At 44.2% G+C, this 27,839-nt stretch overlaps 1 protein-coding gene across 3 annotated transcripts in view; it reads right to left on the bottom strand.

Annotated features, from left to right (window-relative positions):
• Positions 1 to 13,377: 13,377 nt before the first annotated feature.
• Positions 13,378 to 27,839, bottom strand: part of Ppp1r8 (protein phosphatase 1 regulatory subunit 8) — a 60,653-nt gene continuing 46,191 nt past the window's right edge. For all 3 annotated transcript variants that reach the window (XM_003471276.5, XM_023565674.2, XM_013153994.3), the window contains 5 exons: positions 26,092 to 26,245; positions 24,462 to 24,682; positions 22,465 to 22,609; positions 18,967 to 19,031; positions 13,378 to 15,014 (listed from right to left, as the gene is read on the bottom strand). In XM_003471276.5, coding sequence (XP_003471324.2) covers positions 14,661 to 15,014; positions 18,967 to 19,031; positions 22,465 to 22,609; positions 24,462 to 24,682; positions 26,092 to 26,245 — 939 coding nt within the window. In that variant the 3' untranslated portion in view covers positions 13,378 to 14,660. The remainder of the gene's footprint in view (positions 15,015 to 18,966; positions 19,032 to 22,464; positions 22,610 to 24,461; positions 24,683 to 26,091; positions 26,246 to 27,839) is intronic.

The following is a 27,839-nucleotide window of genomic DNA, read 5'->3' as shown; positions in this document are numbered from 1 at the left end:
TTCTCTCAATAAATATATTCTGTTTTAACCTCCGTTGTTCCTAAAATTCATTCTTTGATTTTAGAGAACACGAACTCATACTGGACACAGAAAGTTGGGAGTTTCATTCCCCTATATCAGTGCTAATAATGTAGACAGTTAATATGCAGCTAGATTGGGCCCTCAAGGAGATCAGCACAGAAGATAAGACATACAAAGATTGTGGCCAGCGGCAAATCTGAGAAAGTCAGGCCGGGAAGGAAGTTTCCCCAGAGATGAACAGCAATTCAAGATTGTGCTGTGATTAGCATCACCTGGTCCAGTGAGCCCAGCTAGGCATGAGACACACAGATGGGTGACCGGAGCACCCAGAGGTATGCTCCCTTCCTCTTTCCAGGAATGTTTTGTTCTTCCCTCCTACACTTGTTTCCCTATTGGATCAATATAAATGGTTGAACTTGTAACCGCATATGTCAGTGGTGGTGAATTTATGGCCTATGTGCCATAGTCAGTTAAGTTTGTTACACTGAAAGGTCTTAAAAGGTTCACCATCACTGCTATAGTTGTTTGTAGGTTGACCCTCATGATTTTGCTGTGTAAATTAGCCTTGACAAAGAGCTTCAAGAGCCACCCATTCAGTGAGATCCCTCCTGGAAATCCAGGAGCCACTTTTCTCTTTATTTCCAATAAAACTCTCCTAATTTCTTTCTTTGGTTCATGACTTCATTCCTCAATGTTGTCAGATCACTAACTTGGCACGTCTGACATCTGGCAGGTTGAGAATTATTTTCCCCTTTACATTAAGACGCTGGTTTCATTCTCCTTCAAAAAATAAAAAATTCTCTCTTAGTTAGGCATGGTGATGCGTACCTGTAATCCCAGCTACTCAGAAGGCTGAAACAGGAGTATCTACAAATTTGAGGCCAATCTGAGTCACTAAAGTGCTGGAAATGTGGCTCAGTGGCAAAGTGACCTAGGTTCAATCCTCAGCACACACACAAAAAAAAATCTCAAAAAATTAAAAATGAAATTACCTTATGATTAATTCAGCAATTTCATTTCTGGTTTTTTTTTTTTTTTTTTTTTTTTTTTGGTGCTGGGGATAGAACTCACAACTGCATGTTTGCAAGTCAGGCGCTTATGCTACTGAGCTAAATCCCCATCCCTTATTTCTGATTAGATAGTCAAAAGAACTGGAAATAGAATCTCAAAGAAATATATATATATTTTTTGGGGGGGTAATCAAACTCACAACCTTGTACTTGCCAAGCGGGCATTTGTGTCGCTGAGCTAAATCCCTGGCCCGCAAAGGAATGTTTGTATAGCCATGTTTATTGCAGATATTTGTTGGGGTTTTTTTTGTTTTGCCTTTTTCGTTTTTATAGGTACCAGAGATCAAACTCACGACTGCCTGCTTGCAAGGCAGGTGCTTATGCCGCTGAGCTAAATCTCCAGCCCCTATAGCAGATATTTGTATGCTATGTAACAAACCCCCAAAAGAGAAGCAACCAAAATGTCTATCGTTGGGGCTAGGGATTTAGCTCAGCGGCATAAGCGCCTGCCTTGCAAGCAGGCAGCCATGAGTTCAATCCCTGGTACCGATAAAAATGAAAAAGACCCCCCCCAAAAAAAAGTGTCTATCCTAAGATAAATGACAAATGCACAAATAGTGTGCACATGATGTACAGTTCAGCATTGAAAGGGAAGAAATTCTGACAGATGCTACAGTATAGATGAAATTTGGGGACATTATGCTCAGTGATGTAAGTCAAGACGACTTCATTTCTACTCATACATGGGCCCAAGAACATTCAAATTCATAGAGACAGAGTAAAATTACCAAAGGCCAATAGAAAAAAAGAAATAGTTATTGCTTCACTGTAACAGTTTCGGTTTTGCAAGACGAAAGAGCTTTGGAGCCCTTTGCATAACAATGCTGATATGTGCATCTAACGCTACTGTGCTGTAATTAGACAGTGGTTCAGATGGTAAATTTTGAGACATCCTCAGTTCTAGTTTCAGTACTGTCCAAAAAGAAAAAAATATATAAATGCTATGTGCACTTTACATTTTTTCAAAAATGTATCTGAAACTGTGCAAACTATTTTTTTGGCGGAGTGGGGAGGCTTGTTTTGTTTTGTTTTTGATGCTGGGGGTTGAACCCAGAGCTGCTCCACCATTGAGCTACATCCTTAGTCCTTTTTATTCTGAGGCAGAGTCTCCCTAAATTGCCCAGGCTGGCCTCAAACTTGTGATTCTCCTGCCTGAGACTCCTGAGAAGCCAGATTACAAATGTGTGCTAGTGTGCCCCGCTTCAAATGGTTCTTCAGTCTGGGGACCAATACTGGGGACCAAACCTGGGGCTCACATGCTAAGACCCGTGCTCTGCCACTGAGCTGCATTCTAGCCTTTTTAAATTTTATTTTGAGCTGGGAATTTAGCTCAGTAGCAAAATCCTTGCAAGAAGGCGGTCATGAGTTTGATCCTCGGTACTGATTTAAATTTTTTTTTTTTTTTTTTTTTTTTTTTGAGATGGTATCTTGCTAAATTGCCTGGGCTGGCTTCAAATTCAAAATCTTCCTGCTTCAGCCCCCCAAGTGCTGGGATTACAAATGTGTACCACCATGCCTTGTGCAAAATATGTTTTTGGTTTATTTATTTATTTATTTATTTCAGTCCTGGGGATTGAAACAAGGGCCTTACACAAGATAAGTGCTCTACCTCTTAGCTATACCTCTACTCCTAGAGAGACACAGTCTTACTAGTGATTAAACTGAAGGCCTTCACACAGAACTATAGCCCTAACCCCAGTCCTTTTTTTTTCTTTTATTTTTTCTTTTGAGAGGTCTTGCTAAATTGCTCGGTTGCCTAAGCTTGGCTCAAACTTGTGATCCGCTTGCCTCAGCCTCTCAGACTGCTGGGATTACAGCAGGGTGTCACCATTCCCAGCTTCTGGGTAATCTTTTTCATTCTTACAGTTTCTATGGAAGCATCACATATGAAAGAAGACGTCCCTGACCCCTGGACAGAGCTCCTCCCTTGTCACATGCTTGCGCAGTACCCTGAGCAACTCATCCACAGCTCCCGCCAGCAGCATGTTACGTGTATCAATTTCTTAACCTCTCTTCCCCCTCACTGTAAGCTTCTTGAGGGCTAGGCCTGTCTCCTCCCACTTGTGTCCACAGAGCTTCGTGTTTGTTGAATAACTGTGTAACAGGACTTAGAGGCTGGGCCTGCAGACCCCCAGTGATAACGGAAAGCAGAAAAACTTTGGTATCTCGGCTTTCATTTTTTCATCCATGAACATTATTACCTTAATACTTGGGGTCAGATCCCTGCTCTGTTCTGTGTGTGGGCCTGGGAATCACTTGGGCCTCTTCCTAAAAATTAGTAAAACAAGGTTTCTTGTCCCTATTTTTTTCTTTGAGACAGGGCCTCACTATGTAGTCCATGGGTTTAAACTCGCTATGTAGCCTAGAATTCACGGTGCTCAGCTGGGTGTGGTGGCTCATGCCTGTAATCCCAGCACTCTCCCAGCACAGGGAGGCTGAGGCAGGAAGATCGTTGCAAGTTGGAGACCAGCCTGGGCTACAAAGTGAGCTCAAGACCAGCCTGAACTGCATAGTGAGACCCTGTCTCAAAAAGACAAAAAAGAATTCACAGTGCTCCTTCTTTAGCCTCCCAAGTGCTAGGATCATGCTCAGCTACTGGCCCTGAACTTACCTAGCCTATCTCCTTCTCCTTCACACCATAGGACACCAAGATAAAAAATGACTAATTTTAGAATTTTCGTTTTTTTTTTTTTTTTTTTTTTTTTTGTCTTTTTCGTTTTTATTGGTACTGGGGATCGAACTCACGACCACCTGCTTGCAAGGCAGGCGCTTATGCCGCTGAGCTAAACCCCCAGCCCCAATTTTAGAATTTTCAGGGACATTTAATTGCTAGCATCTATAGCATCCTGTTCTGGAGCCCCTGAAGAGATGCCTAGAAGTCCTCAGTTACCTGGATTACAGGGAAACAGAGCCTCCCAGACCAACCCAAAGTGAGGTTACCCACCTCCCTGCCTCCAAGCAGGTACAATCATGTTGTGGGGAACAAGCCTGCCCCTCCAAGAGTAAGGGCTTCTCTGGGGCAGCCTCAGAAGCCGAGGCAGGAGGATCAGGAGTTTGAGGCCGGGTTGAACTACATAGCAAAATCATGTGTCAAAAATAAAACAAGAAAAAACAAACAAAACAAAAATACCAGTGGTGGTGCATCCTGTTATCCCAGAATTCTGGGAGGATGAGGCAGGAGAATGGCAAATTCAAGCCTTGCCCAGGCCATTTATCAAAACTCTCAAAATCAAAACAAAACTGGAGATTAGTGTGAAGACCCTGGGTTTAATTCCCAGAACTCAGACAATAATCAACTAGTCCAAGGCTTGACTTGTCCGTGATTACCTAAAAACCTCCCCGACAGCTACCCCCGACCCTCACTTCTGTTGCTCCTTTCTGTAGAACCCCAAGGCTTCCCCAATCAGCCCCTGCAAACAAAGCTGAGCCTCTGTCTGTCTGTCCTCCCTGCGTGGCCACGCTGATTAGAGCTCCTCCCTTGCCTTTGCCACTGCTGGTCACCTTGTTTGGTGTCCTGGGAGGGGTGGCCCAGCCTGAGCCTCTACCCTGAGCCTCCAGTGACAACTAATGGGAGGATTCTAGAATCTGGGGTTTGCCTTGCTCCTCCTTCCTCCCCACTTTCCTCCGGGTCCTTGAGGATGACCCCTCCCTTGGGTAGGGGGACATTTTCCCGGAAGTCTGAAGCCCGGTCCCACCACCCACAGGCAGCACATCTCCCTGATGCTTTCTGTCCCCACGCCCCCAGGGCAGATCTGTCCGCACTGTGGCTGGCCCAGGCATCACACACTTGAATCTTTTTCTCACAGGGGGCTGGTGAGAAGACCTGAGGTCCCGAAAGAGGAAGCTCACTGGCCTCAAAATGCACAACAAACTGGAGGTGTAGGTTTTCTCTTTCCTTCCGTTTCATAGGGGAAACCTGACCCCAGAGACGGCAAGCAGTGTGCCCCCCTCCCACAGACAGGAGGGTGAGCACTGGGTTCCTGTGTGCTTGGGACAGAAGGGCCCCTGGGCAACCTCCTTTCTCAGACCTCGGCGCCCTGCCCACAGGAGCTTTTGCTGGGACACTCTTGCTCTTGTCTTCTGCAGATTTGAGAGTTTCACAGAAACACAACTCAGTTTGGTGATGCCATTACTGGGTTACTGGGTTTGGGAGGGAGACCCTGTGGGTGGAGCAGGTGAAGCACCGCTCCTTGAAGCTGGGAGGGAGCATGGCCATAGCAGCCTCCCATGGGCAGGACCCAGGCACAGAGAGGAGGAAGGGGCCCCCTAACGTGTGCACTATACTGGGGCCGCCTATTTAGGGCAAGGCAGCAGGGTGACAGCAGCAACCCTGCTGGGTCAGCCCTGGTGTGTGAGGGTCACTCAAGTGCAGAAGGAAGAGTCCTTCTGCAGCTGGGGACAATGGAAGAGCGCCGGCCCAGCCAAGGGCAAGTGGAAGACAGAAGGGAGTGGGGAGAGGAAACAGATGAGGAACTGAAGTTTCTAGTGGGAGGCAGGGAGTGGCCAGTCTGCAGGGCTCAGTAAGAGTTTGGTCTTTGTCTTGGAAGCTTTGGGGACAAGCTCCTTTTTGAGTGGGGAGCAGTGTGATGTTAAGTACATTTAGCACGACTTAGGGCCAGGTGTGGGGGCAGCTAGGAGAGGCACTCAGAGGGGATTGAACTCACGATCTCACGCTTGCCAGGCAGGTGCTTAAGGCACTGAGTTAAATCCCAGGCCCTAAGAGAGGCACACAGAAGACAGAGCCCTTGGCATCTGGCCTGAGGTGCTGACCCCTTTCTCTGTCCATCTGGGCGAGGCTGCCTCGAGCTCTGGGCAGTCTGAGGGCACCAGTGACTGAGGCCCTGTTACTGTAGAAAACTAAGCTAGGTAGAGAGTGGCAGGCATTTGTCCCATGGCCCTGCTGTGAGCATGAGATGGTGATGTTGCCCTGGACTTTGGGGATGGTGACATGCCCAGCAGCCCCAGTCTTGGCCTGAGTCCCAGTGCTGGGCAGCAGTTTTCCTTCCTCAGCATCTGTTTCCAGAGAGGCCACCAGTGCAGCTGTCAGCTCTCTGCAGTGGGCTCCCGTCAACTTTCTGAAGAAACCTGAACAGTGTAGAAGAAGGACCCTGGCCCTGGCCATGGGGTGTGCAGGGGACAGGCCAAGACCCAGACACAGCCCAGAGAGCAAAGAGAGAGGAGGGCAGAGGGGGACTCCTTCCCTGAACTCCTGCACCCCAAGCCTTCCAGTCTATGGCTTCCCAGGCAGAAGTCCTCAGCCCCATCCCCACCCTTTCAGTCTGACTGTGTCCATCACCAAGTCTGTCCTCCAGCCTGAGCTTGAGTTCCAGGCATATACACATCTGTCCTGATGTTAAACTTAGCAGCTTCCCCACAAGCTGCTCCTCCTTTGGGTGCCCAGCCAAAGCCCCAGAAGGCCCCAGGTCTTCCTCTTCCCTGGACTCACCAGCTACATCCCCAACATGATGGAGCAGGCTGCTGTTCTCAGGCTCTGTCCCCTCCTACCAGCTGTGCTCTGACGTGTCACCACCTGCTTAACTGTTCCCATGGCTCCCCATGGATGCCATGGCAGGGTGGGGTCCTGGCCCAGTATCTGGGGCCCCATTCCTGGCTTTCTCTTCAGAACACCTCAGCCACTTCAGGGCACTTGCGGTCCCTCCGTCCCAAGAAACTTTCACTTCCCAGGCTGTTGGCACTCTCTATGACTAGATAACCTCTATTTACCCTTCAAGTCCCTGTGCTGTGGTGTGGTTATAGCCCCAGCAATTCAGGGGCTGAGGCCCAGAAGTTTGAGCCCAGCCTGGGCAACATAGCAAGATCCCTCTCAAAACAATCAAACATACAAACAAAAATCAAAAGAAAAAAATTCCAGCTTTTCTCTAGGGACATCTTCCTGGTGACCAGGATGGTTAGGAGCTTCCTCGGTTTACTCTCTCATTATTCTTTTTTTTTTTTTTTCACTTTTTTTTCTTTTTATCGGTACCAGGGATCGAACTCATGACTGCCTTCTTGCAAGGCAGGTGCTTATGCCGCTGAACTAAATCCCCAGCCCTCTCATTTATTCTTTCAGCAAATATTTCCTGATCTCCTTCCATGAAGCAGGTCCTATCCTCGATGCTTCAAATACACCAGGAAACCAAGCAGAGGACAGACAGTCCCTGTGCCGAGCTCATCTTCAAACAGAGGGAGAGGCGAGCCAGACCACACATAATAAATGGCTTAAATGATGTACCGTAGTTGGTGACATGGTGGGTGCTGTGGTACCGTGCAGTAGGTGGAAGCCTAGAGTTTTAGGTAGAGGGGTGAAACGGTGGCCCTTAGGCAAAGGTTTTGCCCAACACCCTCCAGCCAAAACCCGCCAGGAACACACAGGCCGTTTGACATGTTGAGTGGATAATTGGGTGCAGGGTCTGCTTGTACATGCAGAACCAAGGGCAAACCAAGAAGGGAATGTTGGGAAGGACTAAAAGGATTTGGACTTGGAAGAACTTTTATCTAGCTGAAGGGAAAACTTGTCCAAGGTTAACACCATCTCCCCCGCCCCACTAGAAATGAAATTCAGTCTTCACCAGGCCAGTGCTGCACCACTGAGCTATATCCCTGGCCCCAAATACCATCATTTGTAAGAACTGCTCCCCCTGCTGTGGTAGGATTTGAACCCAGGATACTGTGTCTGCTAGGCAAGCATACTATCTCTGAGCAACAGCCCAGTGACCAGAAGTTATCTCTCATTAGCCAGGATAGGACAACTGTATTACTTTCCGAAGGGTGCTGTAGCAAACGGCCATAATTTGAGGGCTTCAAACAATAGAAATTTATCTTCTCACAGTTCCAAATATGAGTTCCTTCTGGACGCACCCAGGGATAACATCCTGCCTCCCTCCCTGCTTCTGGGGCCATGGCGATGATCCCTGCCGTTTCCCGGGCTGCAGATATCTTGGTCCAGTCTTGGCCTCCATGCTCACGTGGCCCCCTCTGTGGAGCTGCTTTTGACCTCTCTCTCCCTCTCTTCTAAAGACACACATCTTTGGGTTTAGGGTCCATTCTCATGTCCCCTCATCCTGAGCTCCTTAATTTCCACTGCAAACACCCTTCTCCAAACGAGGGCATGTTCTGAGCTTCTGGAGAGCCGGATTGCTGGTCCATATTGTGGCTCAGGGAGTGCTTGTGTTTAAGTCTGTGTTCAGAGGTAACGGAGAGCTTCCATTTGTGTTTGACTTGTGGTCACAGCACGGGCTTGTCTGATGCTGGTGTTCTGTGGTTTCTGTTCGTCCAGTGACACTGAGGACCAGGAGAGAGCAAGGCTGGCTCCCGGAGCCCGGGCTTGCTTTTCCTCCTCTCATGTGGAAGCAGGGGCAGGGCAAGGCAGGGCAGGGCAGGGCAGGGCAGGGCAGGGCAAGGCAGGGCAGGGCAGGTGTGGAGCACCACTGAACCCCAGATAGCTAAGTACAGCAGCCAGGAGAGAGAAGCAGGGAGGCGATGGCAGGTGAGGGCACAGGGAAAGAGCAAGGCTTGTGGGCCACAGTATGGCCGGCGCTCACTGAGGAAGACAGAGGCCTTGCGAGTGTTCAGAGCAGAACTGTGAGTAGGATTGATGGGTTGTTAGGTGTTTTTGTGTTAGTTTTTCTTTTCTTTTTCGGTATTAGGGATAGATCCCAGGGGACTATAGTCACATCCAGCCCTTTTTTTTTGGTCTTTTTCATTTTTATCGGTACCAGGGATCGAACTAACAACTGCCTGCTTGCAAGGCAGGCGCTTATGCCGCTGAGCTAAATCCCCAGCCCCATATCCAGCCCTTTCATTCTAAGACATGATCTTACTAAGCTGTCCAGGCTGGCCTTTAACTTGTAGTCCTCCTGCCTCAGCCTCCTGAGCAGCTGGGATCACAGGGGTGTGTCACCTCGCCCAGCTAGACACAGTTTTAATGGCATGCTGGGGCTGATGCTGACTAGAGTGAACTTAGTAGCAAATGGAGAAAAGGAACTGAACTCTAAGTAGAGCAGAGAAATGGGGAAGAAACTGAGGTAGCCCGTGTGGGCACAGAGACAAGAGAGGGTTTTGCTGTTATAATGGCACAACTGAATACTGTCAGGCAAGCAGGACAGTGAAAGTAGAGGGTAAAACTGCCACAAATGAGGGAAGGCAGGTGCCACAGCACCTGGATCCACTGCATGCAGGAAAGCGAGTGGTGGGGAGGCCGAGGCAGGCAGGTTGGATTCTCTTTTGACAGCTGCTGCTTGCATCTCACCTGGATGTTCCGCAGGAACTTCATCCAGAGCTGGAAGTACAAGTGTCTGTGGGGAACTCATGGCTTCAGCCTCGCCTAGATGTGAAGATTCAGGACCTGAAGCCCTGCTTACTACAAAGGGGACCAAAGATGGACACAGAAGGGCTAGGAAATCAAGTGAGACAAAAACCGGAAATGGACCAAAATGCAGTTTTTCTCCAACTCTGGGAACAGGCAGGGCAGCACCCAGAAATGGAGCTGCCAGGGGCTGCTCATGGTTCCATACACAAGGCCATGTGTGAATCCTGCTTTGCCACGAGCCAGCTGAGTGAACTTCTTTTTTTTTTTATTTTTTTTTATTTTTTGTCTTTTTCCTTTTTATTGGTACCAGGGATCGAACTCACGACTGCCTGCTTGCAGGGCAGGCGCTTATGCCGCTGAGCTAAATCTCCAGCCCCTGAGTGAACTTCTTTTATTTTTTCCGTCTTTTTCAGACAGGGTCTTGCTATGCAGTGCAGGCTGGCCTTGAGCTCACTTTGTAGCCCAGGCTGGTCTTGAACTCGCAACAATCTTCCTGCTTCAGCAGCAGCAGCAGCAGCAGCAGCAGCAGCACCACCACCACCATCACCACCCTGTTCCCAGCACTGGGATTATAGGTGTGCGCCATCTCACAGGGTAATAGCCTCCATTTTGTATGGTGAGTCATAAGTTCTCTATCTATCTGTAAAACAAGGACACTATCCACTTCCTCTCGGTACTTTTGGGGAAATTGAGAGGGACAACACCCAGAATATGCCCGGGGTAGAAAAAAAAATGTCCTGGGTAAGATGTCCAATGAGTCAGATTCTATTCCTTCCCTTTCTCCAGCCCTGCAACTCTTTTAAGAGTCCCCTTGGTTACCAGAGTGGCTCCAAGGCTGGGCCCAGGGCCCCATCTGCTGGCAGGTTTGGAATTGCACTCCTGGCTCCGTGCAGAGGTAGAAGCCTCAGAATCCAGTCCTTCCTTCCAAATAGAGAACTGCATGCAAAGAAAGACCTTTCCACCACCTCATCACATGCCAGGAGCTTCAGCCCACTCCATTCCATCTTTGCTTCTGTTTGGGGTCTTCTCTCCACCATTTGGAGCCATCAAATGTAGCTGCTCTGTAAGTTTCCACAATTCTCTCCCCTTTCAGGGGCATTTTCTTTTCTTTCCCCCCACCTCCCAGGGGCATTTTCTAGCATCTGAATCTGACCAGTTACTGCCCCTCAAGGAAACCTCCCTGAATTCTAGATGAAGAGGGTGTATGTATATTTTTTCTGGATTTTTCCAAAATACATACCCAAACATATCTTTATAATCTGTATGCATGCATGCAAAAGAAAAATCTTTCTTGGTTTTTTTTTTGTTGTTGTTGTTGTTTTTATTGGTACCAGGGATCCAACTCATGACCACAAGCTTGCAAGGCAGGCACTTATGCCACTGAGGTAAATCCCCAATCCCTTCTTGGTACTTTCAAATTCCCCAGCAAGAGGTGCAGGGTGGACTCTTCTCCCTTCCCAGCTGCCCGCTATTCCTACACCATATCCTTCTCCTGGAAAACTCTGACCCACACTCCTCAGCTCAGCTTGTCAGCCCCCCAGAAGCCTCCCTAACCCCGGTAGGTCAGGGGCTTCATATCCTTACCCATCCACCTCTCCACTAGTGCTCTCTACATCCTTAGTATGTGGAGCTGCCTCCTTCTGGAAAGTGGGCTTCCTGCAGGCAGGGGTTACTCATCTGTGTGTCATACTCACCATGTTCAATCCACTGCAGCTGAACGAAACTCATTACCAAGGTTTGTTGGCCCACAAAATGCATGTGAGTAGGATGCTGGTTCTCTTCTCATCCTGGAAGTTTACGATGTTCACATAATGATGAGCATGCTTTAGGCCAGCAGCCATCACACAGCTGACCGAGCAGGGATCCCCTGGACACTGCTGGGTTGTGTGTGTCTTCCCCAGGCTTCACCCAGCTTTCTTCTGGATCAGGCCTTTCTTCCCTGGCAGATGACCTATTAACATATACAGATCTCCATGGAAGCCAAGTTACTTCCTGTCTGTGGTGGGCCCATGTTCCCTGGCAGCATCATGCCCACATGCAATAGAGGTCATTTGTCAATCCTGGTAGTGAGCAGGAGGGGCTTAGCTATGTTCTTCATTCAGAGGACAAGGGTGAAAGGCAAATAAGCCCTTTCCTGGGGTGCTCCTGGGTATTCATCTTGGAGGGGCATTAAACTATGATTTGAATTAAGACAGAAACATGGCACCAGTTAAGCCACAAATACTTGTCTCCTTATCATCTGTAACTAGGAAGTGCAGTCAATTGTGCATGTACACAGGTAGACTGAGGCCTTTAGTGCTGCCAGGGATTAAACCCAGAGCCTTGTACATAAGCTAGCCGAGTTCCACCACCAAGCTAACTTGTAATCCTTCTTACCTTTTAGTTCAGAGACAGTATCTCAATAAACTGGCCAGGCTGCCCTTGAACTTGGGACCTCTTGCCTCAAGCTCCGGAGTAGCTATATCACAGGTTCCTGTCACCATGTTTTAGCTTGACTGGATCCTTGAAGTGAGATAAAATATCCTTCCGCATTGGAACTTTCTGTTGAATTTTGAGATGCCAGGATGTTTCACTCTCTCCAGTGCAAATTCTTTTTTTTTTTTTTTTTTGGTGGTGGTGGTGGTGGTGGCTTAAGAGTCTATGTAGTTTAGGCTGGCCTCGAATTCACAATGACCCTCTTGCCTCAGTCTCCTGAGAGCTGGGGTCACAGGCATGTGCCAGCTTGCCCAGCTTCTAATACAAATTCTTTTCCTTCCTTTCCTTCCTTTTTTTTTTTTTTTTCAAAGTCTTGCATGCAGTTCATGCTGGCTTCGAACTCACAGCAAGCCTCAGCCTCCCAAGTGCTGGGATTACCAGCATGCATCACCACACCTGGCCCCAATGCAAATTCTTTTTTTTTTTTGTCTTTTTCCTTTTTATCGGTACCAGGGATCGAACTCATGACTGCCTGTTTGCAAGGCAGGCACTTATGCCGTTGAGCTAAATCCCCAGCCCCTCCCAATGCAAATTTTGAAACCAAAAATGCATGGCATAATTCTTCACCAGAAAGGATATAGTTTACCTAAACTAAATCTAAACCCATTAGTACACTGGACTTCCAGTACAGTGTTCAGTTTGGGTGTTTAACTTCAAAACAAACAGCCAGGAGAGAAAATGTAGCCAGTTGGGCATAATGCAGTGCTAGTCACAAGCCAAGATCTCCCACCTTCCCTGGCCCCTCTGGGAGTTCTAGATTCGGAGAAGCAGCATTTCACAGTGGCTCACAGGAGTTATTTTATGTCTGAGCTTCTGATCTGCACATAAAATGGGCAGAGGATGCTTCTACCTGAGGATGGAAGGCGTGCTGTCTGGTTACTGTGCTCCTAAGATGAGGACTTATCTTTACAGAGCCCCTGAGGCCAGCCCTTTGCACAGCTGGGATGCCATGGATCCCTGTTCTTTAGAAGGCTGCTCCTGCCACAAGTCCGCACTCTCAAGCCACTAAAGATGGGAACTTAGCTGGCATCTTCCTCACGAAGCCACATGTATCTTACCCACACTGTACTTACTGCCAACGAGATGCAAGGAAGCAGGACAAAATCACTCTGTGAAACCTGCTGAAAGCCCCTCTCGGCTTCCCAAAACTTGTTTCCTTTCGCACCTGTGCCACTGAGCTATACCACAGAGATGCATGCAAGTGGGCGAATAGGCTTAAACTGGCCCACTGTAGGACAAATGCCTGAGGCCCAGAGCTCACTTATGACTGTCCTGTCTTCTGAGAAGGGCAACGACCATCTCTTAAACCACTTTGTTTTGTGAGGCCTCAGCTTGAGGACTAGACTCTCTGGTTAGAATTTCCACCTTTAGGGACCATCTTTTTTGAGGCAATAAAATGCGGACAAAGCTCCACCTCCAAGCCTGGCAGCCATGAGTCTGACAAAGGGCCCTGGCCCCTGGTGATCAGCGATGGTGTAGATGGACTGCAACACTGCACCCGAGTGACAAAAGTTACATTTAATTTACAATGTAATAAAGGTTACAGGTAAAAAGCTACACATAAAGCATGAAAAGCCCTATTACACAAATGTACAAATCTCTGTACAAAGCTCCTATTAACGTTTCCTACCTCTGTCTCCTATAGCCAGGTCTAGTCTTGGAGCTCTGAGGAAAGAGCTCTCAACTGAGGGGGGAAGAGCCTCCAAATCAACAGGTAAAAATGTCCTCTGGAGAGACAACAGTTGCTTGCAAAAGAAATTATTTTCTTTTAACATCTTTGACTTTAGTTTTTTTTGGTACCAGGGAACCAAACTCACAACCTTGTGCTTTCTAAGCAAGTGCTTGACTGCTGAGCTAAATCCCCTGTCCATATATTTTCTTTTAAATTTGAATTGACCTAAGTGGTCACAGCCTAGGGAAAAAATTGCCTTCATAACACACTGAAAGCCAGGTACGGTGGTGGACACCTATAATCCTAGCACTCAGGAGGCTGAGGCAGGAGGATCACTGTGAGTTCAAGGCCAGCCTGCACTATATAGCAAGACCCTGTCTCAAAACAAAAACAAAAACATAAACATAACACACTGAAAAAGAAGAATAATGCCTTAGAGAGTAGAGGACAGTACTTACTCTGGAACTAAATGAGAAATTTAGGTAAGTGGAGTGCTCAGGTTTGACAAGAAAATAGGTACAGTTCAAATACTGCAAGTTAAAAACTATAAACCTGCATTGGGCACAGATAAAAGGAAATTAAAACGTTCTCATTCCAATAGAAAGGACAAAAGAGAAAAGCCTAACCATTGGACCTCAAAACCACTGACCCATGAAAATATGTTAGAGTTTAAACCTTTAGAATGCTAAACCTTTTTGATCAGCCTGGGATCCATGGCAACCCTTTGCTATCTGGGATTTACGACGACAGTAAATGTAAATGAGGCTACTGCTACTTCCACAGCTCTGAATTCTACCTGGGCTATGCGACATCACATAAAAATGATACTACAGAGGGAGAAGGACGAAGGAGCCAATGGAAGGCCTGAGAAAGAGCCAGAGTGGTGCACCTAAAGCAACCAACACAACCTTTCTCTATACCAGCAGTGTTGTGCAGACAGCTTCATGGGATATTTCAGCCCACCCCAGTCTTCATATACACGGTCAGGACCCCAGGAGACATTCTGAAAGACGATACTGCACACATGGAAAGTTTTTCTCCCTTGTACATTAGCTCCCCCGTCACCCTTCCATCCCACCCCACCCACTCCCACCTTTCTCCATGACCAAAAATATCAAATCAGTAAGGAAGGTGTGGGCTTCTTGCCCGGCCACGCCTCTTTTGCATATTTCTTCTTCTTGGGTTCATTAACAGCTTCAGGATTATAGACTACAGGGTTTGGTGTGGGGTTCATGTTCACTGCTGATGGCGCGACGGGTGTCAAGTCCACATCAGGAGCGAGGTTTGGGTATGGCATGGGCAAGCCACCAATGAGTGCTGTCCCATGGATGCCATGTGGCTGGGAGCCTGCTTCACTATGCGTGGGGGGCAGGCCCCCGTAGAGTCCTCCACTGAAGGCAAAGTTCTGCATGCGCCTGCTCCCAGATTCCTCCAGGCCCAGGGAGCCGGGGCCATCCACCCGTTTCTTCTGTGGTTTGCCACACGGATGGGGAGAGAAGAGAGGAAGAATAAGAGTCATTTTGTTTGTTTTTTTCCCCATTCCAGGCTTAGAAAAACCTTTCTCAGTGTTGTGCAGACAGCCGTGCAGGCCTTTCTCAAGATCCCTACCTTTCAGTCTGTTCTTTTCCCCAGAAACCTACTACATGGTCCTGAAATCTTAGGTCTGAAGATTACACTGACCCTCATAAAGGTTTTACCATTCTATGTCAAATGGAGAAAAATGAGGACAATACTCTGAGCTCTGTAGTAAAACTTCTGGAATTTAAAAGACTATTCTTTACATCCTGGATCACACTTATACTATGTTGATTTAGGAAATATTTTAGCTACTTTCTTTTTGAGGGAGAACATAAAATGTTGATACTTCTATGTTGTGTATCCAATTTTTTGGTGGGGGGAGTAAGGGACTGAACCTAGGGCCTCATGCATGCCAGGCAAGCATCCAATTCCTGGGCTACATCCCCAGACTATTTTTCTTTGGTAACATAAAACACAAGGTCTTAAAAGCCAGGCGTGGTGGTGCCCATCTATAATCCCAGCACTTAGGAGGCTGAGGCACGGTAATCATTGCAAATTTGAGACCAGCCTGGGCTACAAAGTGAGCTCAAGTCCAGCCTGAATTGCACAGTGAGACCTTGTCTCAAAAAGGCAAAAAACAAACAAAAACAAACACTCATGAAGTCTTGCTATATTGTTCTGGCTGGACTGCAGTGGCTATTCCTGAGTTCTGACCACTGACCAGGGCTAGTTTATCCTTCCTTAGGCAATGTGGTGGCTCCCTAGGAAGCCACCACAGCATAGTGGAAGGCCACTATGCTGATGCCAAACTTAGTGTATAGTGTACTATCGCCTCAAACTCCTGGGTTCAACTGATCTACCTGCCTCAGTCTTCTGAGTTCCTGGGACTGTAAGAGCCAGATACCTGATACCTGATTTTTCTTTCTTTTTCTGAGACAGGATCTCACTGTTACCTAAGCTGGACTCACATTTATCCTTCCACTTTAGCCTTCCAAGCAGCTGTGATATAGGCATGCATCAGTATGTATGACTCCAATTCTTCTTCTCATGATTATTATAGTCCAGGCTGGCCTGTGTTCCTCTGCCTCAGCCTCCTGAGAAGATGGAACTATAGGCATATGTCACCAGTCCTGGCTCCACCTCCAATTTTTTTGATACTGGGAATTGAACTCACGACCTTGTGCTTGCCAAACCATCTCCACTTTGTAAATAATCTAAAACAAATCTGTAATCAAGTTTATTGATGATCTGGGGCTAGGCTGGAAGGGATTTACTGCAATGTGACACAAGAGAAAAAAAAATTTTTTTGAGACTATGTAGTTCAGGTTGGCCTGAACTTAAGGCTAGCTCAGGCTAGCCTTAAACTTGTGGCACTCTTCTTGCCTCAGCCTCCCGAGTGCTGGGATTATAGATGTCACCACACTGCCCAGCTACAAGGGAACTTTTTGAGGTGAAGAAAAATTTCTGTACCTTGATTATAGTGGTGATTACACAAGTGTACATATATATTTTTTCTTGATTTTCTTTTTCTTTTTAAATTTTCTTATTATATAGTCTTGTTATATAGTCCAAGGTGGCCTTAAACTTACTATGTAGTTCAGGCTGGTCTCTAATTCGCAGTGATATAGGGGTTAGCCTTAGGGTTAGAAACATCCACATATGAAAACTCAAACTATACATTTAGAACATTTACATTTTACTGTATATAAATTATATCACAATAAAATTGTATTGGTGGCATATATGTGTAAACCCAACCACTCAAAAGGCTTAGGCATGAAGCTCCCAAGTTCAAGGGCAACTGGGTAATTTAAGAGATCCTGTCTCAAAATAAAAATTTATTACAGCAAAGCGGGGGGAAAAAAAGACAAAAAAAAGAAAGAGCTCAGGGAGAAATGGACATATGATGTACCCTGAAGAAAAAAAATTCATCTACTTTGTCATACTACACTAAAGCTCATGAAAGATGCTTCTCCCCCTTTTCTCTGCTTGACTACAAAAAAATGAAGCTGCAACTCTGACACGTCTTGTCAGTTCAGTCTAACACTTGGCTTTCAAATCTGAATTCAATCAATTGAAGGTCAAAAATACTTGAAAAACAAAAACAAAACACACTAAACATGTATACTTTTCTTGTCACTATTCCCTAAGCAAAATAATATAGCAACTATACAAATATTTACATTATGTATTCAGTATTATAAGTAATCTAAAGATGATTTAAAGTATAGTAGAGGGATGGGGTATAGCTCAGCAGCGTAAGCACCTGCCTGGTAAGCACAAGGTCCTGAGTTCAACTCCTGGTACAAAAAAAAAAAGTATATGGGAAGGCAAGCAGAGGTTATTTCAAATACTATACCATTTTACATAGGTGACTAGAACATCCATGGACTCTGATATTTAAAGTGGTCCTAAAACCAACTCATGAATATGAAAGGATGAATTTATTCTAAAGATTTTATGCATTTATTTTTTGTTACTGGAAACAATCTCAGGACCTTGTGCTTGACAGGCAGGCGCTGTGCCACTGAGCTATATGCCCAGCCCTTTAACTAGATTTTAAGATCAAAACTCTCCATGGTCTCCACAGTATCTACAATCACGCTCAACCAATCACTTTTTTTGGAGGGAATGACTTTTTTTTTTTTTTGAGAGTCAGTCACTACATAGTGTAGTGCAGGTTGGTCTCAAACAAACTCACAGTGATCCTCCTGCTTCAGCCTTACAAATACAAGGATTATAGGCATGAGCCACCAAATCCATCTTCTTTTTTTTTTTTGAGGCAGAGTTTTTCTGTTATCCCAGGAAGGCTTCAAAACTCTCTTGCCTCCGCTTCCCAACTGCCATCACTACAGCCAGTACTGGCTTCCAATCACTTTCTGAATGCTGCTATTATCAGGGATTTACTACAATCTTACTACTTCCAAGGGCAGTTTGTTCCCTTTTGCACAGTTCTACCCATTAGGAAGTTCCTTCACATGTTTGGAAGAAGAGTGTATCTGTAACTTCTATTGTTGATTCTCTAATATACCTTATCTCTTTAAACCTAACCCAGATCTAGACTGACCTTCTTAAATGTGCCATTCCCGTGTACAAAATAATGGCCCAGATGTTGTACAGTGCTGCAATAATACTTCTCCCTCACCAGATGGTTATTTTGAGTCTAAAGAAAAAGGTCAAAGGAAGCTGAGCCTCTTTCTGCACCCTTCTGGAAAGTAAACTTATAGATTTATACTGCACATAATTTGCATGCCATATTGCATGCCAAGCTGGTTGGTCACAGGGAGCCTTCCTTTGGAACTCCAGGATTTGTTGGACATGAGGTGAATAAGAGCAAAAATATTTCCATGGATGAAAAATGGGAGAGAAGCATGGAATGTGTTTTAAAATTATGTGCTCGGGGCTGTGGATTTAGCTCAGCGGCATAAGCGCCTGCCTTGCAAGCAGGCAGTTGTAAGTTAGATCCCCAGTACTGATAAAAAGGAAAAAGACCAAAAATAATAAATAAATAAAAAAAATAAAATTATGTGTTCACTTAACACCCACCTACACACACCAAGATGTATTTTGCTGTTGGTGTTGTTTTTGTGGTGCCAAGGATCAAACACAGGGGCTGACATGCTAAGCACATGCTCTACTACTGAGCTATACCTCCAAGTCTCCAACTGTGTGTGCTTTTGGTTTTTTGTCTTTTTGCGAAAAGGTCTCACTATGAAGTGCAGGCTGGCCTTGACCTCATTTTGTAGCCCAGACTGCCTCGCCAATGATCCTCTTGCCTCAGCCTCCTGAGTGCTGGGATTACAGGAGTGCACCACCATGCCTGGCTAGTGTGTTTTCTCCCCTCATCCCCAACTGTGTTTTGAATTCAGGCATTTAAAATACTGTTAAAATGTATTTCCTACCTTGACTGGGACCACTGCGGTTTGCACCATGTTCCGGAAGCGACCAACTGAGGGATCCACATCCTCTGCAAAAAGAGATGAGGGAAGAGTTGGACTGGTGCTCTATTTGGAGATATAAGGGTAAAGGGCTCACTGAAAACCAAACAAGCACAATGACTGGTTCCAATAATAAAATAAAGTCCACACCAAGTGTTTACCATGTGCTGGGCATCACGTTAAATCCCTTCAACAACCCCACAATTGGTAAGTTCTACTGTAACCAGTATTAGATTAAGACAAGAAAACAGACTGAAGCTCAGAGGAGCTGACAAGCCCAGTCACTCTGATAGAAAAGAGGATCTGGAAATTGAGTCTGAGTAGTTAGATAGGCCTGCGTTCCAGACCATAGTACTGTGCTGCCTTCTCCAAGTTCTCTCCCATTCCACACATTTCCTCTTTGAGGGGGTCAGGATGGAGCGGTAATAATCAATCTCATATTATTGATAAAACAATGACAAGAGGTCACATTCGTACACAACTTGCTAATATCTATTTATCAACAAACAAGCTTATCCTTGCCTTTTAAGCTGAATAACTTAACTATATGTTTTTTGTTTTGAGATATTGCCTGTTCTAGCCTCAACCTCTCCAGTAGCTGGGATTACAGTGTGCACCATTATGCCCTGCTTTAAACTATACATAATAGGGGGTGAGAATGTAGCTCAGTGGCATAAGTGCCTGCCTGGCAAGCACATGGTCCTGAGTTCAGTTCCTGGTACAAAAACAAAACAACAACAACAAACAATTATGTATAAACTATACATAATCAAAACTTTTTTTGAGGCAGTGTCTCAGTATGATCCTTTTGTCTCAGTCTCCCAGTACCAGGATTAGTGGTGCGTACCACCACACTCAGCTTACAATCCAGATTGGTATAATCAAGCATCTGAATCCCCTTGCCTGGGGAGAGTGAGAGCACCTCCTTCTTCACAGTTTACCTAAGTACTACTGTACCCCACAAAGCTATTGGCTTTATAATCATCAGGCATGGAAATAAAGAGCAAGATATTACACTGCCTTTGAGTAGTTTAAAGAAACAAGAGACAAGTCACAACACACAGAAGCACATCAAGAATATAGAGTATCAGAGGGTGGATAGGCCATGCTACTTAGGATACAGGAGTCTCTTTCCCAAAAGCTGAGCATGTGGAAATGACAGACATAGTGTTTTCAACATTACTACTGAAAATTACTCCAGGGCTGGGGATTTAGTTCAGCGGCATAAGCGCATGCCTTGCAAGCAGGCAGTCATGAGTTTGATCCCCGGTTCCGATTAAAAAAAAAAAAAAGAAAGAAAGAAAATTACTCCAGGCCCCTTTAGCTTAATGTTGTATAGAGAAGAACCTTGTTTCCTTAACAGAAGTTATATCTGATTTTAAATGTATGGAAGTTGCTTGCTAATGAAAGAAGCACTCCTGTTAAACCCCTAGGAAAACAGAATCTCTATTTACTGTGAGTACTTAGCTTTTTGGTTTCTCTAAGTCTGGCTTTTCACATATGAAGATGCCTCTGAAGAACATACTCAGGTACACCAATCTTTGTTCACCGAATAAAGGCTTCTACGTGGATATCTTGGGTCATTAGGAAAAAGTATTTCTCAGAAAGTACAATCTTTTCTCTCTCTTCTCAGAAACTGTTTCAAACACCACTCCAGCAAGGATGATAAGGGCTAAATGAAGCACAAGGGCAAATAGAGCCCAAGTGGAACGGGTGACACCCCCTTCCTGTGCTATAAGCCTGCAGTGGAGCAGAGCTACGCTGCTCCAGGGGACCCACACCCTCTGTTCCTTCTGTCTCAATATTCTAGTCACAGAAGGGTCACACGGGTCTAGATAGCTGTGCTCTTGAAGAGCTACCTCTAATTTCTTGCAAATTCTCTCTGGTACAGGAAAGGCTGAATGGATGAGGCAGATAATGATGATGATGACACTGGCTAACAATTTTTGAGGGATACATAATGAGCACTAATCTTAAGTATTAATTTAATCACATTTAATCCTTCTGCCAACACTGTGAAGTCAGCAGTCTGCTAAGTCACTTGGCCAAATTTACAGAGCTACTAAGAGGAAAGGGAGACTTCACTTAGGTCCCCAGATTTCAAAGCCCTTGCTTTTAAGCATTATGCTACCTTGTTTGAACACATGACTTAAAGCCCCATGGCACTATTTTCAACACAGCAAATCAGATCCTGCTTCCTGAAAGAGACAGAGATCATCTAGTCCAGTAGTTCTCAAATTGATAGCTATTTATCAATACAAACTGGAATTTGCTTAAAAATACAAAATTCAAACAAGACACAGTGGCATACAGGTATAATCCCAGCTGCTACTCTACAATTCTGGCCATTCAGAAGGCTGAGGCAGGAGGATCACAAGTTCAAGACCAAGTTCAGCCACTTAAGTCTCAAATGAGTAGGATGTAGCTCAGTAGTAAAGTGGCCCTAGGTTCAGTCCCCCAGTTAACAGAAATGGGGGAAAGAATTGAGTTTGGGGTTGGGGATTTAGCTTAGTGGCATAAGGGCCTGCCCAGCAGGCACCAGGTAATGAGTTCGATCCTCAGTACCAAAAAAAAAAGAATCAAGTTTATGAAAACTCTCAGATTGGTCATTGAGTCCCTGCCTGAACAAACTCCTTTGGGGACTCACTACTTTGAGAATCTATTTCACTTCACACAACATCAGAAAATAAACTTGTAGTCAGTAGAATTAATCCCCGACCTCTTTCACAGAAACCATTTTCATTTTTTTTAAAATACAAGCCAGAGATTCCCTGGCTTCTACTTTCCTTTAATCCTGAGTCAAAACACTTGGTACCGACTGGCTCTAGTTTTGGCTCTCTTCTTCCTGGTCATGGTGGGAATGTTTGCCTCTTCTTTTCCCCATAAGCACAGTTCCCTTATCTCCCTAGCATCCAGGGAGCTGTCCTCTATGGCTATGAGCCTTCACTCCCTTCAGGACTCCACAAGTTATGTGGGGAATTCTGGTCAGAATACACCCAGGAGGGATAACTGTCCCCACCAGTATTCTATGAATTCAAACTTGAATTGCACTTGATTAGTTTCTATATCTCCTGATGACTCAGAATGCATTTTCAATTAAAATTCCTAGGTCTTTTCTTTCCATAACCTGTCAGTGGAGAGATCACCACTTAAATAACTCATATTTTGAACCTAAATTCAGTACTTACAAGTTACTGAGCATTTCAACTTGGGAAACAAAAGCAACTTAATAGATGGCATTCCTCATTTTCATCCACTGAAATTTATTGACAAACAAGATTGTTTCTAAAAAACTGTTCAGTTTAGGAGCTCCAACGGTACAAACAGTTCATGAATGGTACTCACACAAATACATCCCCCCTCAATATAGCACCTTTATCTTAATATTTGCTGGCAATGTTGCAGCTGACCTGTAGGCTACAGACACTAACTTTTCCACCAGAAGAAAGAAAGAGATCTCACCTGGGTTGATGATTTCATCATCATCACTGAAAGTCACTCTCGAGTTCTTCCGCTTCCTCTTTGGTCTCTGAATGTCTAGATTTCCCTCCTCAATAGTGAGTGTAGAAATCCGCTTGTTGTGGGCAGTGTTAAATTCTGTTAGATTCTAGGCCAGGGTTCACAAAGGAAAGACAGAGGTCAATACATAGTGAATTGGATGAAGAATATTCTACTAAACAAATAGCAGGAAGCATCAGGGGCTTACTTTAACCTCCAATGCAGATGAAACTTTTGCATTTAGAGGAGATCCATATTATTCTTAGACTGGTAACACTAACAAGTTTCACTTGAAAGAACATTGAACATCCTCACAGACCAGTGACACAATAGCTCGCTTGGGCAAACTGCTTGGAGTTGAAGTACTGTTTTTTTTTTTTTTTTGGAAGAACACTAATATGTGTTCCTACTGAGATTTAAAAAAGATGTGAGACAGAAGAACTCCAAGAATTGTTTTAAACAAAAGAAATTAAAAAAAAAAAAAAAAGAAGGAAAAGTGGCTGCTTCTTTCTCAGAAGCTCTCTCCTTTGTAATTCTTAAGGATATTATCAGTGTACTTAGTTTCTGACATTAATCTTTTGTCATTCCCCTTCTTATATCTGGTCTCAGTTCTATTCATAACTTCTTATTCATCTCCACAATTAACCCAGCCTCATCACTGCCTCTTCCCAATGCATTCAACTGATTTCAACTGGCATTACAATTTGAGATGTTCCAAATATCTCAGAATGAAGAGCCGGAAGACTTAATACACTGAACTAAAACACAGGGAAGCCCAGAAGCAACTGGGAGGGGAGAAGGGCAAGACTGACTGTCAGCAAGGTTCCTAATATGAGGCCACTTCTTTAGAACTGAATGACTTCTAAATGGTAAGATTTCTACTGTGCTTTGTTTCCTTCCTAAGTACTAGGAAACTGTCTTGAGATACAATAGTAAATATACATATATGGATGGTTAAAGACCCTTGCATCTGATCTATTTGAACAGATAATCACACAGTGCAGTGTAGCCACATTACAAACAACTGTGCTCAGCTTCCAGAAATGGAAAATTTGGGCTTGGAGTAGAGCTCAGTGGTTCAGCATATGTTTAGCATGCACAAGGCCCTGGGTTCAAACCACAAAACTCCCCACACTTCTAAAAAATCTCTCAGGACTTTAAAATTCATGGTCTTCAGGTTCATAAAAATAAAAGCAATCTAGAAGCAGTGTGATTCTATTCAGAAGACTACTGGTATTTGGATAGCATCAAAAAAGCTACACGAATGTAAGTGGCAGTCTTGCTGAACCAGTGCTGTCCAACAGAGCTTTCTGCAATGGTGCACATGCAGTCATCCCTAAGCACTTGACAAGGACCAGCTCCAGGACTCACTGTGGGTATTAAAACCCGAAGATGCTCAAGTACTTCAAGTAAAATGTATGTATGTATATACCTTACAGACATCCTCCCATATACTTTAAATTCTTTCTAAATTACTAGTAATATCAGGTACAATGTAAATGCTATGTAAACAGCTGGTATACTGTGTGTTGAGGGAGTAATAACAAAAAAGTCTGTGTATTCTACATAGATGTAATTTTACTTCCCTGAATACTGTCAATCTGCTGTTGGTTGAATTTGAGAATGCTAACCTGGAGGGCTTTCTGTATTCTCTTCTTTGGGCTATCTAATATGGAATCTACTGGTTACACATGACTACTGAATACAGTAGCTGAAATGCAGTTAATAGGTACCAATTTAGACAACATAACTCTAAGCAGTTATAAGGATAGAAAAATGTTAATTCCCGCCTTTGGCTTCTAATAGCCAATAAAAGGTTCTAATGGCAGGGAGACATAGCTGGCCATGGGGCTCATTAATGGGCTCAAGAGAACCTCCTGCCATTTCAAATCACAGAACAGCAACATACTGCAAGAACCAGCTTCCCCAAACACAAAACAATGACACAGACATAGAATTACATCAAGCTCAGTTTCCTCCTCTGGAAGCCCCAGTAAGCCCTTGAGTTCATCATCTTCTCCACCCATCTTTTCATCTCCTTTCACAGCTGATGGCAGTGTCTGAGGCTTCTCACGCAGAGTGTATGCCCTTGTGGATGCACCAAATGAGACTGTGGAATCGATGGGAATTTGCTGAGGCTTGTGAGGTTCCAACCGAATGTGACCTAAGAAAGTGCCATGTGCTGGGAATAACCAAATCAGAATGTAAGGGAAGAAACCACAAAAAGAGTGCATTTTAAAAGGCAGAATATCATCTTTGGCTCTCTTCTCAGGCCACCCCCCTCCCAGAACAAAAGTTTGGATGTTTGTTTAAGTTAAAAAAATTTATGATCAGGAAACAAACCTTTAAAATAAAAAATGGCCCTGGATCCACTGTATCTCTGTCACATATTTCAGGGAAAAGGAAATCTCTTTCACTGAGCCTTGAATCTCCTCAGTGGGTTTCTTTTCTTTGCTCTTACTTTTCTTGAGACAGGTCTTTGTTGTCCTTGAACTCTTACTGTTGCTCAAGTATACAGCAATTCTCCTGCCTCAGCTTCCCAAAGGGTGTTGGGATTACAAATATGTACTACCATACCCAGCTCTCTTCACTGGATTTCTTGTAAATCTTCAGACCTCTTGCTCCTCCACATAACAGACCACTGCCCCATTTCTTTACTATTAGACAGGCTTGATGCCATGGTTTCGACTCAACAGAAGTCATGCCCCGTAAGGCAGATGAGCATTGCTGTCTGTCTTCTCTAGCTCCACATATAAGGACCATGAAAATTGCTGGCCTGGTGTCAGCTATGCTTACATATTCCTTCAGGCAATAAAGGTGCTTGAGCAAAACAGGTGCAATGTCAATGCCAAGGCAAGCCAAAATTCTACGAGACTCTCAATATTTTTCCATGTCAGCACTTTGCATGTTATAAAATGGAGAGATGAGGACCTGTAGAAAAAGCTCAGCAAGTCCCTTATGTAAGTAGACTGGGGAAGTGTATATGTATACACTATGTACATGTATACATATGTATATATGAGTGTTTTTAGGGGGAGGGTATTTTTTTAGCACATGATGTCAGGAAGCAGGACCCTCTTCTTGTGTTTTATACTCTATTTATAAATGAGCAAAATAGGGGTCAGGGATTTAGCTCAGTGGTGTAAGCGCCTGCTTGGCAAATGCCAGATAGTAAGTTCAATCCCTGGTACCAATAAATAAATTTTGCTCAAACAAGTATCTTTAAAATGTACTGTACTGCTGCTCTATTATATCAATGGAGTTAATCATGGCTTCTGCTTAAATTGAAACACAGTTATCATGGTCCCAAAATATCTGAATACTTATCCTCCCTCATTCTGGGGTGCCAGTTTTGTTCTCTACATATACTTAGTACTCCTTTAGGACAGTGCTCTCAAAACCCTCTTCCTTCCATAATTATCAATTATTTCAGGAAAACAGTACCACAGAAATAGTGAAGACCTGATTTAAACACATCAACTATAAATTTTTTCTCTTGACATGCAGTGAAACAAGTTTCCAAACTAAGAACCCAAAGAACATTTTCATACTGTCTATGAGCAACATGTGCTATGGGAGGGAGATACTTACTACTGTTAAGATCTATCAGGAAAACTCTCTTCAGATGCTTGTGGTAAACCAGTGCAGCATGGACCCGAGAGCAAGACTGGTGGTCAATGGTAAAGTCACACAAATCAGGGTTTCTCCCAAATAAGTAATACTTCTTCTCATCAATGATCAGTTTCTAAATAAATATTAAATATTACTTAAATTTTGTCACAACAGGAAACAAAAAACCTCCAACCAAATAAGCAAAAAATCTTGAATAGATTAAAATTTGTGATGAAGAAAATAGTTTTCTCATTTTTTTAATCTGTATAACTAGGCATGGAGACACATGCCTGTAATCCCAGTACTCTCAGAAGCAGAGACAGGAGGACTATAAGTTTCAAGTCCAGGGGCTGGGGATTTAGCTCAGTGGCATAAGCGCCTGCCTTGCAAGCAGGCGGTCGTGAGTTCGATTCCTGGTACCGATAAAAAAGGAAAAAAAAAAAAGTTTCAAGTCCAGCATGTACAACTTACTTAGCAACACTATGTCTCAAAATAAAATAAATAAAAAGACTAGGGATATAGCTCAACATGAAGGCTCTGGGTTCATTCCTTAGAGCCACAAAACAAAACAAAACACAAACAAGTAAAAAAACAACCTATGGCACATAAAATTCATTCAGGGACTTGTTTTCTGAAATGATCCCATGATCTTTCTTGTAGCATGCTCCTAAGCAGTCATGCTCCTAAGCAGTCTTCCAAGTCTAATTAGTTACATTTTCTTGATTTTATAGATTTAAGTGTGCATATCCTTATAAGACAAAGCAAGAGAAGCTGTCTTTTCCTATTAGAAATTTAAAGTTTTGTAGGTTCTTAGTTTTCGGACTAACAGGAATTAAGATGCACAAAATATGTTTAAGAAATACTAAAATTGATTTTAAGAATATACACACACCCTAGGTCCAGGGATTATAACTCAGTGACACAATGCCTGCCTGGCAAAGTACGAGGTAGTGAGTTCAATTTCCAGTACCAAAAACAAAAAACATTTATTTGTACCCTCATTATGTAGCCACAGCCCTAAACGTTTTTGGAACTGAAATCACAAGGATTTGAACTGAAATCCTTAAGAACTGAAATCACAAGGATAGGGATTTACTCAATGGCTTAAGAGCCTGCCTGGCATGCACAAGGTTATGAGTTCGAGCCCCAGTACCAACAAAACAAAACAAAACAAAACAGAACTGAAATTATACTAGACTTCAATTAATGAGCCGGAGCCGCAAATCCAACTTTATTGTCCCATTTTACTTTGGCAAAAAAAATATATTATTCTGAGTTAATTATAAATGTATACTATGTCCAAACACAGAGCTACCTCATATGGGTCTTTTAGAGGGCAAGGATGAAGGATCAAAGGACCACACCCTCTTCCATTATTGGGGATTAAAACTAGGACTGAACTATACCCCCAGGCTTTTTTTGTCAAAAGGGTCTTGCAAAGTTGCCCAGGCTGGCCTAGAACTTGTGATCTTCTTGACTAAATCTCTAACTGCTAGGATTAGAGGAATGAGCCACCATACTTAGCCTGAAAAGACCATTTCTCTGAGCTGAATTTAGCCTTATGAAAAACTCACCATCCTGTCCTTATATTTCTTTTAATTCTAGTCAGTAAAGCCTTTAACACAGATTGGTTGGAAACCAGACTGTCACAGGTGAAGGACTATGTGAATTATTACTAAGACTTCTAATTCTAGCAATCTATGTCATTGATAGTTGTCTAGTCATCT

The sequence above is a fragment of the Cavia porcellus genome, unplaced genomic scaffold (assembly GCF_034190915.1).
Source record: "Cavia porcellus strain 051 isolate PalLab524CR breed Dunkin Hartley unplaced genomic scaffold, mCavPor4.1 scaffold_25, whole genome shotgun sequence".
Lineage (NCBI taxonomy): Eukaryota > Metazoa > Chordata > Mammalia > Rodentia > Caviidae > Cavia > Cavia porcellus.
Note: the sequence above shows the minus strand (reverse complement) of the source record. Positions and strands in the feature narration are given on the sequence as shown.